Raw genomic sequence first — 16,458 nt, forward strand, 5'->3', positions numbered from 1 at the left:
TGGTGAAGATGTAAGAGCAAGCATGGCTCAAGGAATCTCCACCGTAGCTAGAAAGAACCAGTATCTTTCTTATCCAGCATATATTCCCTGTAATAAACGTTGCTTTCTTATTTTCCTAAACTCAAGACTGTCTCGGTGTGATCATATCCAGGGTAAAGTGTGCTCCTCCAATCGGGATTCAATACAGGCAACTCCCCATTTATGCACATTCAATGCACATGCAAATGCGTATCACTGCAAACTCGGAAGCTACATGAAAAGGGGCAAAAGCAGCCCTAAAAGAGTGTGGAAATGGCAGAAAACAGCGCCCATGAGCCTTTGCAAGTGCAATCCCAGGAGCCCTTTGAGGCCTGTGGAGAGTTGGGGTCTGAGCAAGGAAGCAGCAACTGTAGTGTTTGCAGGTTTTTTCAACTGTGTTCCCAATATATGTGATTTCACTTAAACACGTGGTGCCTCGGAACCTAATCCCAGCGTAAAACGGGGAGTTGCCTCTATTAAGTTCAACTTTGCTGAGTGCTTTAACTCCAGATAGGGAGTTACCAACAGGGATTACCTCGGCCTCCACCAACCGGTTGATAATTGTCTCCAGAGTCTCATGCTTGTAACACTTGAGCACACCCTCAAAGTACTGTGAGCGATGCTGCAACGCCTTGGTCACCGTCACATCCAGGTTGTTGTACGTTTTCTCTGCTGCCAGGTTCTAGTCACAGAGAAGACAGACAAGGTTAGGAGATCTGGTGGCATACTTGACCTTCATGCGACTCCCGAAGTCTGTTCCCCCCACGTCCATGTGCTGCAAGAATGTGGGAGAATGTTACTCCCCACTCTGTGAAATTTTAATCTGCGTGGTGTGCTTCCATGCTAGGGCTGCTTGCAGCACATTTACAGGAAGATAAGACAGAAAGACCAGAGGCGCATTCCTTGCAACAATACAGGATTATTCTTTCATCAGTGCTCTGTGATGCCAACACAAGTTAGGCCCTGTTGTATCAGCAGCCAGCAGCTGCAGTGAAGAATGTCAACAAAAGTAAATTCCCATAGGCGATTTAAGGGAGTGATCCAAGTCATGTTCCATGGAGGAAAGGGGTAATGAAGAGGTGGGACTCAAGGTCACAAAGGCCACATTCACACCCTACATTTAAAGTACTGCAATGCCACTTTAACTGGTCATAGTTTCCCCCAAATAATTCTGGGAGCTGCAGTTTGTCTCCTAGCAACTCCCAGCACCCTTAATGAATTATAGCTCCCAGAATTCTTTGGGAGAAGCTATAACTGCTTAAGGTGATCCCATAGTAACTTAAATGTGTGATGTTACTGTGGCCTAAGCCAGCATGAGCCAAGGAAACATTACTTCCTGACTCAAGTCAACTGGACTCTGAGGAAAACGCCACCAACCAAATCCTATTGGCTACTAGCCCACATCACCAACACTTTCTCTGCTGTGGGAAAGGAGAAACGGAGCCTTCCTGGCTCCTTTAACATCCAGAGCTTAAAACCACACCAGTTTTGCAGGTATGCCTAACACCCAAATGGAGCCCCATGAAAAATATTTGGGGAGACAAAGGACCTGCAAGCAAAGCAAAATATACTCCCATACATAGAATTGCAGAGTTGAAAGGGACCCAAGGGTCATCTAGTCCAACCCTCTGCAATGCAGGAATCTTTTTGCCCACCGCGGGGCTCAAACCCACAACCCTGAGATTAAGAGCCTCATGCTCTACCAATTGAGCTATCCCAGCTGCATTCATCAAAGACTGGGGAGATACTTACAATGACATCAAACTTGGAGTAAATGTCTACAACCCGGCCTGAAAGACAGAGACAGGAGTTTTGTGAGGTGATCTCAATATTTTACTCGCTTCCCTCCCCTGATATCATATGTTGTTCATATCTCTGCTGCAATGACTGTACTGGCTGCGCTACCCCCACAATTCGGAGTGCAATGCATTACAAGCAAAAAGCAGGTGTGTTAGAAAATGCTGCTTATAGGATCAGTGGCTGGAGGTGGTTCCGAGAAGAACAGCAACCCACACAGGGGAAAAACACTCTTAGGTCACTAGCCAATTGGAACTTGGCAGAGGAAGAAATTCTTTTCTGACCCACACACAGTAGCCAGATCTTGAACATGAACAGATAGGTAGCCGTGTTGGTCTGCCATAGTCAAAACAATTTTTTTTTTTCCTGCCAGTAGCACCTTAAAGACCAACTAAGTTAGTTCTTGGTATGAGCTTTCGTGTGCATGCACACTTCTTCAGATACACTGAAACAGAAGTTGCCAGATCCTTCTATATAGTGAGAAGGTGGGGAGGGGTATTACTCAGAAGGGTGGTGGGAATGGGTGGTTGGCAGATAGCTGAGATGAGCCTGTTGACGACTCTTAACGACTGCAATAGGTCTTACAGGAAAAAGCAAGGGGTGAGAAGGTGAAAAATGGCTTTGTCATGTATAATGAGATAAGAATCCAATGTCTTTGTTCAGACCAGGTCTCTCCATGGTTTTAAGTTTGGTAATGAGTTGCAATTCAGCAGCTTCTCTTTCCAGTCTATTTCTGAAATTCCTTAGAGAAACCAGTAGGAGAACACTTCAATCTCCCAGGACATTCTATACAAGATCTGTAGCTGTATTACTACAAAGGAATTTCAGAAATAGACAAAGCCATTTTTCACCTTTTGTTCTGAACATGAACAGTTATTATTTCATGGGTGCAAACCCTGACCTTTCAACAAACAAACAAAAATGAGCACGTAAAGCATTCTATAATATTTTTTAAAAAATAAACTAAACTAAATAAACAGCCAAGAGAAACCACACATATAGTTTTATAAAACACCAGTACAGCATCTTCCTAAAATAATTTCCTAAGCTCCATAAATCCATACAATTTCCAAAAATACCGGTTTCCAAGCAAATTTTCTTCCTTTATTTAATTATTAGAAAAGGTATTTAATTATAATAATAATTATACTACAGTACTATAACATTACAATAATTATAATTATATTATAAAAAGGTATTTATTTAATTATTATAAAATGTATCTTCCCTCTGCTTGTAGTGTACACCAGTTATTCTGCATAGCTGATATAAATGGGTTTGAGCTAATCCTTTCTTTATTAAATTGTGTACCACACCATAAGATATTCTTTAAACTTGCTAAAATATTAATCTGTTCTAAGACCAATAACTTGTCAGGATAGAACCACATTCTCAGGTGAGCAAATATAGCCTCTTCGTAATATATTGTAATAGGTGGAACGGCTATCTCTCCATTTTTATTCCTCTGAGTTTTTATGGCTACTGTTTTCATTTGCCAAATAAAATCCTTAAAGCTCCTTTGCTAGTTATCAAGAACTTCAGGAAGAACTCTTATTGGTAAATTCAATAGTATGAATATAACTTTTGGTAGGATTATCATATTTAGAACAATGGTTTTCTTTAGCCAAGGTGTATTCCACTGTGACCAGCAGTTCAATTCACTTTTAACTTCAACTTTTAATGATTGTATTTAGATGAATTATTTAGATCTTGTGATATCTACCTACCCAGGTATCTGAAGAAGTGTGCATGCACACCAAAGCTCATACCAATAACAAACTTAGTTGGTCTCTAAGGTGCTACTGGAAGGAATTTTTTTATTTTGTTTCGACTACGGCAGACCAACATGACTACCTACCTGTATCTACCCAGACATTTGACTGGGGAATCTTTCCAAGGTATTTTAGATCACTTTGTAATTATTTCGTTGGGAAAGTTGTTCAAGTGAAAAGGCTTTAACTTATCCAGTTCTTATTTTTAACACAGTGCAGCTTCTCATTCACACTGCTGTTTCCAAGAGACTGATTTAAAATATAACCCACTGATAGACAAGAAGTGCTTGAACCCTGACTGTCTACATTGGCTGAGCTCCACTCCCTGCAGAGATGCACCTCACCTGACTCATCCACCACAGGCAACGCAGAAACCCGCTGTTGTACAAAGATGCCCAGCGCCACATAAACAGGGGTGTTGGTATGGACCATGGCAATATTTTCGTAGGTGCCAATCTTCAGCTCCTCGATGCTTTTGGACATGAATTCTGGCTTGGGAAACTCTGCAATCTGCAGGATAAGAAGATACAGTTTCTTATAGCAACCTGGAATTCTGTGGACAAAAAGGAACAAGATGGCACCTCACAGCTATGCCAAACAGCTCTGGGGCAGAGGGACGGGGGAGGAATGCAGCAACGCCAGCCATAAATATTCGAGCTGGCCTGCGCCAGGGGTCACTCACAAACAGCTTGAGGAACTTGAGGATGCGCTTGTGGGTCAGGATGTACAGCGTGTTCCCAGAGTCAGGGTCGATGACAGGCAGGCGGTGGATCTTGTTCCGGATCAAGGAGGTGACTGCATCATACAGGCTGGAAGTCACAAGTTTGGGGGAAGCATATCACAGATGAGAAGCAACAAAGACACTCAGGAGCCTGACAAGGGATGTGTCTAAAGCTCAGGGAGAGGGAAACAGAGAAAGAGGAGGTGCATCTGGGATTCTTGGAGGACAGGCAATGACTTCTGGGTTTTGCTCTATTTAATTGATGGTCCAGCCTATCCCAAGGAGAGGACAGAGGGAGAAGGAAGACACCAGTGAGAGCTGGGAAGGAAGGCTGCCACAAGTGAGAGGTGTAGCTACTATTTCTCTTGCTAAGTCACTTTGAGACTTTTGTATATAAGTGACTAACAGACATAAAAAATACTAAATACTTAAAGAATAGCACCACCATCTGAGGCATGTAAGTGAATTGTGGTGAACCACTGTGGAATGACAATTACCGTACTCACAACTGTTCATTTGATATGTTGTAATCCATTTTGGGCACCATTTTGTGGGAAAGTCACTCACAAACAGATGATGAAAATCAGTTGCATATACTGTATGTAACACTAATGTCTCACAACAAATGAAACATCTGTAGAAAACACAACTTGAAAAAGAGACAATGCACATATTTTTGTAAACTAAGGAATCTTTAACAAAAAACATATTTTTAAAAAATTAGTTGCATATTGGGGGGAATCCATCTCACAATTCCTTCCTCTTGACTGGGAAAGATGGCAGGGTGGGAATCCAAGTAGTCCCAGGAACATAATAATGAGTTAATATCATTATCTCATAGACCTTATGGGGGGCCTAGAACAGGAATAGCCTAATTCTCTATTCTCTGGGGCTGCTCTAGTTTCCAGACAGCGGCCAGGGAGGGAGGAGGGCAAAAGTGTAACACACACAAAATCCATACAGGTTGCCAGGTTTCTAAAGAAACTTGGCGCAACTACAGCAGGGATGTGGAAACTGTGGCTCTGGACGCCCAACTCCCCTCAGCCCAAGCCAGCATAGCCAACGGTCAGGAATTATGGGAGTTGTAGTCCAACAACACCGGGAATACTCAAGGTTCCCCACCCCTGCAGAAAGGGCTTACTTTCATGCAGCAACACATGGGATCAAGCACAGCTGTGACATTACAGACAAAAATCAAAGAGAGAGGTGTTACACTGAAGTGCAGTCCCTCTTGTACAACTGGAAAACATATCGCTGTGAGTTTACCACACCTCAACTGAAATTTAGTGGGGCCACCAGGTGTCAAATAAAAATTGCTCAGAGGTAGCCTGCAGGCCGCTAGTTGCCCATCTATGCCATCAAGCAAGTTCACCATCTTTCAGCCTCAGTTCCTCATCTGTAACGCAGCAGTAAGAGTCACCTCCTTTTAACAGGACTATTGTGAGAGGAACTCTAATAAGGACTGTAGATCAGTTGTATCCACTCAAAAGCATTTAAATGAAGTATCTGTAATTTATCCTTGTCTCTTAAGGGACCATTTCTTTTCAGCTTGCAAATAATTTTGTGGCAAGGAATGGACTTAAGGTGCAGGGCAGAAAGCTTTCTAGGGAAGAACTATGTAAGATCCCACTATTGCTAGCATTCCCTAAAAATGGCCCCCTTGTTTCTAAATTTCTCCTCATAACCAAGAGAGCTAGAAACTTGGTTCATAAAAGAGAAGCTGGGGTTCTCAGGATGCCAATATTGTATGTGGATGCATATAGTACCCACATGTGTATGGCTCATGGTGTATGGGACTGTATCCATTGAGGTTGCCTGGTTTGCACAAGGGCTTCCTCCTAACCAGTGGAATTTCTGCTCCTTCTACGACCCCATGCACGCACACACAAATTATGTGGGGAGAAGAGGGGAAGGGGAAGTTGCATTGCACAAGGGGATGTTCTTCCACCAATGGGAGAGCTTTGCTGGATACAAGCCAAAGCCCTCTCTCTATGCATTTAGCTTGGCACCAGTAACCTGCTTTCATCACAGGGCTTGTGGCCTGAGCAACTCAGGAGGTACTGGAGAAGAAAGGAGATCAGAATGTGTTTGTGCAGAGGACCACCAAGGCACAAGAGGCAGAATCACTACGGTCCAGGGGCAAGAGATGATTGAGGAATTCACTGACTGGTGGCGGCTTTGGCAGGGCAAAACGAGGAGGCTGCCAGATGGGGCGATGGTAGAAAGCAAGAGCTTGGCAAGACTTTTTTTTTAAAAAAAATGCAGAGACCTTTTAGCCCCCAACCACATATTGGCAGAGCTTCTTACCTGGCACTAGGTGAAATGCAGACCAGGGGCTTGAAGGAGTCCTGCAGGTAGACTTCTGCATGTGGGACAGAAAGTCTCAGTTATGCAATGGAACCAAAGTGTTGGGAAACACAGATACTGCGTTGGGTCCCTTCCAACTCTACAATTCTATGATTCTATGCATGGGGAGCAAGAGAAACCTACAGCTCCTCCTGCTGGCCAGGGGAAGGAGGGCATGAATTGGAAACCATGGAGGAAGAAAAGCGCTTTGCCAAATGCATAGCAACTCCTTCTCCACCATGGCTGGACACACTCGACACACATTCTTCTGGTTCTAATTCTTCCCCTCCAGAAGTGCTGTGTATTGTACTTGCCCCACACCATCACCCTCCTTCTCCTCACCTCGCCATGTTTCGATCTTGTGCTCCTCCAGCTCATAGATCTGCACCTGCAGACACCAGAAACAGAGTAGATCATCAATGCAACGGAAGCCACAGGCCTTTGTGCCACCTCTGCAAGTGTTGGGAGCTCCAGCTTGCTTTGGGAACTCAGGGTAGAATTCAGTATCCCAGCTATGGAAGAAGTCGTTCCCCCACCAATATCAGAGGCAGGACCCAGCTGACTAGAGCTCTGGACTCCAGAGAGTAACATCAGTGTCCACAATGAGTGAAGAGCTTATTGCTGCTGTGTCTTTTTTCTTTTCTTTTTACTGAATGTATTATTTTTAGATTTGTTACGCTCTGTTTTGTACTGATAACCATCCTGGAACTGACTGGAGCATAGAAATTATTGAACAGAAAAGAAAAACACTCCTGAGACCAAAACTAAAGTCCATCCCCAAAACTCACCCTCTCTAATCTGTATGTTTCCACTCACTCATTGCAGAGGAAAACTTTCAGAAGTCCTAGGGACTAGAAACTTGTTCCTGGGAAACTCAAAATAGTCAATGGCAGCTGACAATTCTGTATTAAAGACCACTTTCCAGACAAAATCATCTCAGTATATATTGGCTTTTTTTAACGTAGAAGGGGATGATATTGCCCAAAATGTACTTACCATGGCTGATTTGTAGTAGCGATGAAGGATGTTGATGAAATCTGTGATTGTGAGCATTCCTATACGGCAGAGAAAAAGGAGGAAAGAGTTCAGCTTAAGCAGTCAACTGGGGGTGGGCAGGAAGACAAAAGGTATCTGCCTTGTGTGCTTCAGAGGAGATACACTTACCTACAAAGCTTTGTGTTTTGCTGTCCCAGAGGGGGGCGGCTCTCACACCATTAGTCACCAGAGCAAAGAAGGCTTTCTTGACCTGAAAGTCAAACAAAAAGTACAGTCACACAGCAGGGCCAATTCAACCACTTGATTCCATTATTGGAAGCCAGCTCAAAGACTCTGTCCCACTTATGCAGAAACCCTGCTCTTGTCTGTGGGTGTCCCCACTTTGTGGCCAACTGTTAAGAAGGAATGAGGCTTTAAGCTAGGAATCTTGGAAGCCTGCTTAGAGGCTCCTCCTCCTCCTCTGCCCTCTGGAAGAACACGGTGCTACCCACCTGCAGAGAAGTGTCGAAGACCACAAGCTTGGAGCTCGTTGGAATGAGGTCGTAGCAGCGATGCGATTTCATGAAACACGTGTAGATGCCGCTGCCGGAATCCTCATCTGCTGCGGAAACAAGCACAAGGGGCCTATGAGTGCAGGCTGCCAAAACGCTCTTCACCTCTCAAAAGGGAACAGAAGGCAAAGAAGGAACATGAGATTTGGAGTTTTCGCCAGAAGCGACTTAGTCATGCTGGCCATATGACCCAGAAGCTGTACGCCGGCTCCCTCGGCCAGTAAGGCGAGATGAGCGCCACAACCCCAGAGTCGTACATGACTGGACCTAACGGTCAGGGGTCCCTTTACCTTTACCTATGGTGCAGAGGCACATGGAGGAAGAGTGCAAGTCTGCAGAGCAGGAGTTCCCATTCATCCAAGGGTTAGCATGGGGAACTTCAAGTTCTTTTATGTCTCATTATTATTTATTCTTTGTATAGCCTCATTGCTTTACAGAATAATATAAGCTGGTTGTGGGGGGGGAGAGAGAGCCCTGCCTCAAGGAGCTTACAATAGAACAGTAATGATATTATTCTCAGGACTAAATCCGCCATGCATTAAAACAATCATGGAAATCAAGCAAATCTGCATTTCTTTGTATAGCCTTTTACACCTTCCATTCTGCTGTTTCTACCCACCAAGGAATTAGTCAGAGCACCCATGACTTCTTCCAACCACCCCGTCCTGGTTCAGGCCTTTCTCCTGAGTTTTCCAGCTTATCTCCACAGCCATTCAATATCATTTGCTTTCAAAAACTGGAGCTAGAGATTCTCAGGATGCTGAGGCCACACTACCACCAAGCAGGAGGCTGAAGGCCTACCCTGGGAAGGAAAGCCTCTTAAAGAGACGAGAAGCTATGAGCCTAAATAGGGGTAGTGGCCATTCCTGGAAAGGCAGTAATTGCATCCTTTACTTCTGCTCTGAATTGCCCAGACAGCCACTTTGGGTGGGAAAATGATATTTTGGCTTGTTCTGGAGAGAAAGACGGTGATGAAGAAACCCTGGAAGTTTGGTGAGTGGCAATGCAAGGCTCAATGGCCTAGAGCAGAAGGGCTGGACCACAGCTCCCATCATTGCTGACCATTAGCCATGCTAGCAAAGGCTGACGAGAGCTGGAGTCCCAGGGCCACAGGTTCCCCCTGCCTGGTCTAGAGTGACCCACTCTGGGGATTGAGGAGTAAGCCTGAGGGGTGTAGGAAGGCATATACAGTGGTACCTCGGGTTAAGTACTTAATTCGTTCCAGAGGTCCGTACTTAACCTGAAACTGTTCTTAACCTGAAGCACCACTTTAGCTAATGGGGCCTCCTCCTGCTGCCGCACAATTTCTGTTCTCATCCTGAAGCAAAGTTCTTAACCTGAAGCACTATTTCTGGGATAGCGGAGTCTGTAACCTGAAGCATATGTAACCCGAGGTACCACTGTATTAAAAATGTCAAACTTCAGTAAGTCTCAGAGTGCGAAAACACATGACAATGAGTCAGCCTATGGCCAAGGGCAAGTGTCCACAAATCACTATCTTACCAGCGACAAGTGATCCCAAGCCAAAGGAATGTCCAACAGCCTTATCCACCCTTTCACTGGGCTTGGGACTCATGTGCACGGTGGTTTGGGAAGGGAAAAATTGCAGTGAGTCTTTCCCTTCATTCCTTTTTGTAGTCAAGCCTCTGTGCAAGTGAGATACAACTCCACTTCTCCAGGCCTTACAATCACAGAGTTGGAAGGCACACAAAGATAATGAAGTCCAACCTCCTGCAATGCAGGAATCTTTTGCCTTACTCACAACCCTGAGATTCAGAGTCTCATGCACTCGTACCAACTCAGCTATCCCTGAAGGCAGAAAGGAGCACCTAAGACTTGGGAGTGAAGTCTTCTCCTGCCGTTTCTTATTTTCTTCCCCCACCCCACCCAAACATGAATGAGGGAAATCCCCGACTCCCCCCCCCCAAGACCTTTAAGGATGCCAGAAGACTTGTGGATGGGGAGGAGAGAGGCGATGGCAAGGAAAAATGGAGGCTGGTTTGTAAGCCAAGCAAATATTAGTGGAGCCATGCTCAAAGTGAGTCAGAATCCCTTAGGAAAACTTTAGCAATCTAATAGGGCCTGTATCCCATCATCCAGGAGGGTCTTGCTGACTGAAAGGTGAACAGTGCTCTCCAAAGGCACATTTCAAGCACCGTATCTTCATAATGTCATCACACGCATAGACCATCCTCTGCTCAGCACCCCAGAGCATCCTCCCGAGGTGTGACACTCACCTTCTGGCGAGGGCAGGCTTTTCTCCAGTCCAGTCTCAGGAACAGTGGCCTGCAAAGAATAAAACACAGAGAAATAGGAGATCAGGGGTGATCAGCTACAACTCCTCCAGCATCCTGCAGCTGCCAGCACAGACAACGGTCAGGGATTATGGGAGGTGTAGCTGAATGTGACCTGGGGAGCCACAGCTTCCCCAAATCTGAGCTAAGGGAAGATTGATTGATTGATTGACTGACTGACTGACACTGACACACACACACACACACACACACACACACACACACACAAAGACAGACACATGCAAGAGAGATGCTTGACTGCAACTATTGTATGAACAGTTCAGAAAGGAAAGAAACAAGGGTCTTGCGCATCCAGGCTACCGGGATTTGAACGGGTTCATATTCCTTTTCAGCCATGAAGCTCACCTTGTCGCTATTACTCAGCCTAGTTACTTCACAGGATGGATAGGATGATGCAAGGAAGAAAACTTATGTACACACAGATACAGCCCATGCACACACACAAGTGCACAACCACATAGTGGCACAGCAGGAAGACATCCCTCAGAGAGCGCTTGTGTGCGTGAAGGGGGAGGACATTCTCATTTTTTATGTCCAGGATGCAACTATGCATCCCACAGCTGACCCCGAACAAGACTGCTGGCAGTCCCTTTGCTGTCCAATTAAGACTTCCAGTTCAGGAGACCCATCTCCTTAAAGTCAGGGAATGTGAGCACAGCACGAGGAAATGCTGACAGTTGCACTTCTGCAGGCTCCTTCCCAGCAGCTGGAAGGGTGGAACTGTGCCCTCGGTGACTCCTGTCCCCTCTCCCACGAAAACTTCATTATGTTCCCACAATGGTCAGCATAGTTTCCAGGGCATGACAAACCCCAGCTGTCCACTTCCAAGCTGGGAAGGAAGCCGCCACCATTCAAAACCTGCCCAGAGAGCCTGGTCATGTTAAAATAGGAAAGGTCTCCACGGCAAAGGGAAGTGTGGCCAAGCCTCACCTGAGCAACAAAACCTGTACAGTACAATTTAAAGCTGAACTCTGGGTCAAGATTCTTGCTGCAGTCCAACCAGGAGTCTGCCTACAGAAAGACGTTTGTCTACCTCACACACACACAAAACGGTGTTTACAGGAGAAAATGTAAGCCGAAGATAACCAGAAAAGCAGGCTTCCCAAGCAGATTGCACTGGTTGAAACCAAAACCAGCAAACATCTTGCTGCAGGTGACAAGAAGGTGTTCTGAGATGAATTTGCGCTGAACAAAATTATTTCAGAAATGTGAAGTGTGCAAAATTCTTCCATGTTCTCAGTCTTAAGGACTGCAAGTAAATCAAAGAAAATCCAGATTGTTGAACACACAAAAGTTCTCAAGAAGCGTAACTTTCACAGCAGCATTCAAGCTTCATGACAGTTTTCTTAACATACATTCTGCAGGATGTGGGTGATCAGCCTGTAGCCTTCAGTACAGACATGGGAACTCCAAAACAATTCTACATGGCCTCTGGCACCCGATTAAACGTTAATCAAGAGACCTCCAAGGAAGTATATAAATTCAATAAATCATCATCATCATGGCATGTGAAAACATCTGCACATAGCCTCTCATGTAAGGATGTGGGGGGAAAATATTTTCAAGAAAGAGAAGGTTTCCACAGGGTAAGTTTCTCTTTTGATTTTGCATAATTGAAGCTGCTCCAGAAACCTACTAAAGGGCAAGATACTACAGGAAGGAAGTAGCTGGAGGAATGGCTTATGGTTTCAGTTGTCTGTCTCTACACAAATGCACAGAGTATGGGAAACAAGTAAGATTAATTGAGCTTTTAATACAGGATGGCAAATACGACCTGGTAGACATTACTGAAACCTGGTGCAATGAGACTGGAATGTAGGAATTGAGGGATATAACCTGTTCAAAAGGAATAGACCAAATAGGAAGGTAGGAGAAGTAGCATTATATGTAAAGGATGTGTACACTTGTGAAGAAATCCATGATGTGGAGCATGGAAAGCAGATTGAGAGTATATGAGTAAAAATTGTACGAGAAAGAAACAACAGTTACTTTACTGTGGGTGTCTACTATAGACCACCAAGCCAGACTGAATACTTGGATGATGACTAAAGCAGATTACCAAACATTCAAAAAGGAGAGATATAGTAATCATGGTTGGACTAGATGTCCCTTGGGTCTCTTTCAACTCTCAAGATTCTATGAATTCAAATTGTTGGTGTTGACTTTTAAAGTCCTAAACTGCCTTGGCCCCGTAGACCTGAAGGAGCCTCTTCACTCCCACTGTCCAGCCCAGACACTGAGGTGGGCACCTTGCTCCGTGGGCCTAGTGATGGTTCCCTCGCTGCGAGACCTGAAGCTGCAGGGAACCAGGCAGAGGGCCTGCCCTGGAGAATGCCCTCCCAGCAGAGGTCAAAGAGCTGAACAACTATATGTTTTTTTGTAGACAGCTGAAGGCAGCCCATTATACAGTGGTACCTCGGGTTAAGTACTTAATTTGTTCTAGAGGTCTGTTCTTAACCTGAAACTGTTCTTAACCTGAAGCACCAATGGGTGCTTAGCTAATGGGGCCTCCCGCTGCCGCCGTGCAATTTCTGTTCTCATCCTGGAGCAAAGTTCTTAACCCAAGGTACTATTTCTGGGTTAGCAGAGTCTGTAACCTGAAGCATATGTAACCTGAAGCGTATGTAACCCGAGGTACCACTGTAATGAAGTTTTTAATATTTGAATGTTTCACTGTGTTTTTATATTATTATATTTTGTTGGGAGCTGATCAAAATGGCTGGGGCAACCCAGTCAAATAGGCAGGGCATTATTATTATTAATATTATTATTATTATTATTATTACTATTACTACCACCAAGTTCATGCTCCTTGTAACTATAATTCCTTGAATGTCAGTTGCCATCACCTTTATAATTTTTAAAAGGATTACTTTTTTTTTGTTTCGTATCTCATTTAAAAAGATAATTCGCACTACAGAAGCCTCCATATACTTGCACATACTCCCAACTCAGGCACATACGTGCAGGGATTCTTAACTACAGTCTCTACATAAACCCAACATTTAGCTTCAACACACACTCTGGCTTCAAACACTACAGGCAGGCAATCTCACATAGCGTGAGCAATACAGATAAATATCTGCATTTAAAAGAAAACTGTTCCGCTGCAACCCAGCACTTCCCCGTATACGTAGCCTGCAAACCTATTGAACCATCATCACTCATGTGTGCTGCTCTCTTTGCTTGCCAGTGTCCAGAACTGGTGGGCTGTCACTCCTGCTGTAGTTCCACACCAGTTTGCGTCATGCAGGAGGCACCATTGGGGGATATAAATAAGAATTGGGATTACACTAGGGAAGGTCACAGGCTCAGTGGCAACAAGCCTCTGCTCACATGTAGCAAACAGCAACGGAATCAGAGAGGAGACAGGCTCTCATGAGCATAGATAATTGGATTTAAAGGCAGCTGGAGAAATTGCCCTCCTCATGGACTCTGAAAACTGTAGACTTTTCAGAGAACTTGAACATTTGCTGTTACAGTAAAGGCTTCTGGCCACAATTTCACCAGTTGGTACAGAAAACAAGCTGAGCAGGCTTTATAGCTTCCTATTCCTGGCCACGCCTGAGCACACCAATAACAATTTCTACCATGCCATTGTTTCTCCCACAGCCTCCACAACACAGGAAAGAGGCACCCGGCAGCCAGGATTTTTGAAAAAAATTAAGCCAGCTGAACAGGGCAGAGGCAACATTTCAAATTCCTTCCAGGGGCGCAAAACTTTGGCAAATTATCAGGTTAGAGCAAATGCCTCCAGCGAGATACACCACGACTTAAATAATTATTAGTAACGCTTCAAGTGAGAATATCACAAGACCTCCAAGGACAACAGACTGATACTTACAAAGTAAAACAAAAAGGGGCGTGTTGTTATGCTCCAATACCAATAAGTATTCTTCTTCCTGGGATTCTGAATGCAACCCAAACTTGAGCCACTCTCCTTTTTATGTTTAATTTTTACTTTTAACTAAATTGATTTTCTCTCTTCATTTCCTTAGTTCTTACATGATCCAGAATTCCATGTTTTTTATTTAACGAAAAGAAATATTAAAAAGAAAAATTGAGGTGGATTAAAAAAGATGCTTCTGGCATAATAATGCCTCATAACTATTTTTTAAAAAGAATGTTAATGGCATATTGCATTATGCTTGTTGCATTGAAGCATCGCTATGAATAGAACACACATTATCTTGAAAGGAGGGTAAGTACAAAGCCAGAGCAGATATTTCATGATGCTGCAACATGCTAGGCCACATCGCACCACATACTCATGTTTACTCAGAAGTAAATCTCATTGAGTTAATCTAACTGTGCAAAGGACTGTGACCTTTGCCTGCCCCATGTTCCCTCCAGGAAGAATCAGAAGACACTGCTGCTGTGCATCCCATCAGTGCACACAGTTCTCAGAGGTTAAGGCTGTATTTGCAGAGAAGTTACTTTTACTGACAGCAGTTGCTGCCAAGGCAAATGGCTTCTTTGCAGTCACAGTGGATGGGAAGCAGCTCTGGCTCTGCCTCCTTTTCATTCCCAAAGAGGGAAGGAGGTGGCTAAGTTAACTTGCAATCCTATACCCAGTTAAAATAAGTGGGTTTTTTTCATTGTGGTCCAAGGTATCCTTAAGGAGAAGATATGCAACAGAGATCCAGATCAGCAAATGTACTTGAGGAGTTAATTGCATCTTAAAGCTTTTCAAATCAGTCACAGAAATAGCTGCTAGCATCTTTATGTGCCCCCACCAACACCCCAGACATTCTTTTACACCCCTATAGTTCTGTCTTAAGCAGGCTGCAGTAACATTTGCATTGACAACCAGGAACAAGTTACTGTCACTCCACCTCAGCCCAACCGTTTACAATATGGGGATAGCAGCCAACTTATCTTTAGTGTCATCATGCAGGTGCAGGTTACTAAGATAATTCACATGGAGCACTCTGCACACTCTAAAAGCGCTACATAAAAGCAGCAATTACACACACACTATCTATACACACACATATATAATATATGCATGTGCTCACTAGACCATTTTGATCAGCCTATATGGTACTACTACAGGTGCCACGTAATACCCATTCTGCACTTGTAAGAACTGGACCATTTCGTAATATGGCAGCTATGGAACTCCCAACCTATTGTGAGCTCAAGCAGCCTCCTCCACTGTACTCTGGAAAGATCCAGCACCTGCTGAAACCTCTCCTGTTTAGACAAGCCAACCCAGATGCTTAGGAAGTTGAAGCGATTCTAATCTGTTCTAGTCTTTTAACTTCTGCATGTTTTAGGAGGGTCACGAACCTTTCTCGATTTCACTGTTTTATCTTTTTGTGAACTGCTTTGAGGCTTGGTTTGGTTTTTTCACAATCAAGAAGCGCATAAATTTTACGAAACAAAGTAGACGGAGACATACAGCTACAGGTACTGACACAACACACACGCTCTAGCCCTGATGTGATAGCTCAGTCGGCAGAGCGCGAGACTCTTAGATCTCCGGGTCCTGGGTTCGAGTTCCGCGCTGGGCAAAAGGGGTTGCACTGGACGACCCTCCAACTCAGCCATGATTCTGCAGCCTAGCTTAAAAGACCCCCACCCAATGAAGTCCCTGCGGCCCCCAGAGCTCTCCATTAAGGGTGGGGAAAGGGAGGAGCGGCAGGAAACCTCCCTCCGAGTAGCCGAGAGGGAGGAGGGAGGGAGGGAGCACGAGACGGAAACGCCACTTACCGCCTCCATGATCCCCGCCGCTGCCCCCGGAGAAGGGGTGGCAGCTCCCGCGCCAGTTACCGCCCAAGCATAAAGCTGAGCGTCCGCCTTGACGCATCACTGCCCTCACTTCCGCCAGGACGCGGCGTCACGTGAACGGAAGCGGAAGGAACAAAAAGAAAAGGGCGCCGCTCCACGTCCGGACGTAAAAATAAGGCGGTTTCCGCGCCCGCCTCCTTCCTCTATGG

General features: G+C 44.8%; 1 protein-coding gene across 4 annotated transcripts in view; it reads right to left on the minus strand.

The window, feature by feature from the left end:
* The window catches only part of PRKAG1 (protein kinase AMP-activated non-catalytic subunit gamma 1), an 18,316-nt gene extending 1,891 nt beyond the window's left edge, over positions 1-16,425 (minus strand). The window contains exons 1-11 of one of the 4 annotated variants that reach the window (XM_083599678.1): positions 16,232-16,425; positions 10,439-10,487; positions 8,142-8,251; positions 7,819-7,900; positions 7,651-7,709; positions 6,997-7,042; positions 6,616-6,670; positions 4,270-4,396; positions 3,932-4,097; positions 1,771-1,808; positions 554-700 (exon numbers count right to left, since the gene is read on the minus strand). In XM_083599678.1, coding sequence (XP_083455804.1) covers positions 554-700; positions 1,771-1,808; positions 3,932-4,097; positions 4,270-4,396; positions 6,616-6,670; positions 6,997-7,042; positions 7,651-7,709; positions 7,819-7,900; positions 8,142-8,251; positions 10,439-10,487; positions 16,232-16,240 — 888 coding nt within the window. In that variant the 5' untranslated portion in view covers positions 16,241-16,425. Of the gene's footprint in view, positions 1-553; positions 701-1,770; positions 1,809-3,931; positions 4,098-4,269; positions 4,397-6,615; positions 6,671-6,996; positions 7,043-7,650; positions 7,710-7,818; positions 7,901-8,141; positions 8,252-10,438; positions 10,488-15,947 lie in introns of all 4 variants that reach the window. The other 3 variants (XM_083599679.1, XM_083599680.1, XM_083599681.1) reach the window with 3 other exon arrangements.
* Between the last annotated feature and the right edge of the window lie 33 nt (positions 16,426-16,458).

Source organism: Podarcis filfolensis, assembly GCF_964270895.1.
Source record: "Podarcis filfolensis genome assembly, chromosome: 2".
In the NCBI taxonomy this organism is placed as follows: Eukaryota; Metazoa; Chordata; class Lepidosauria; order Squamata; family Lacertidae; genus Podarcis; species Podarcis filfolensis.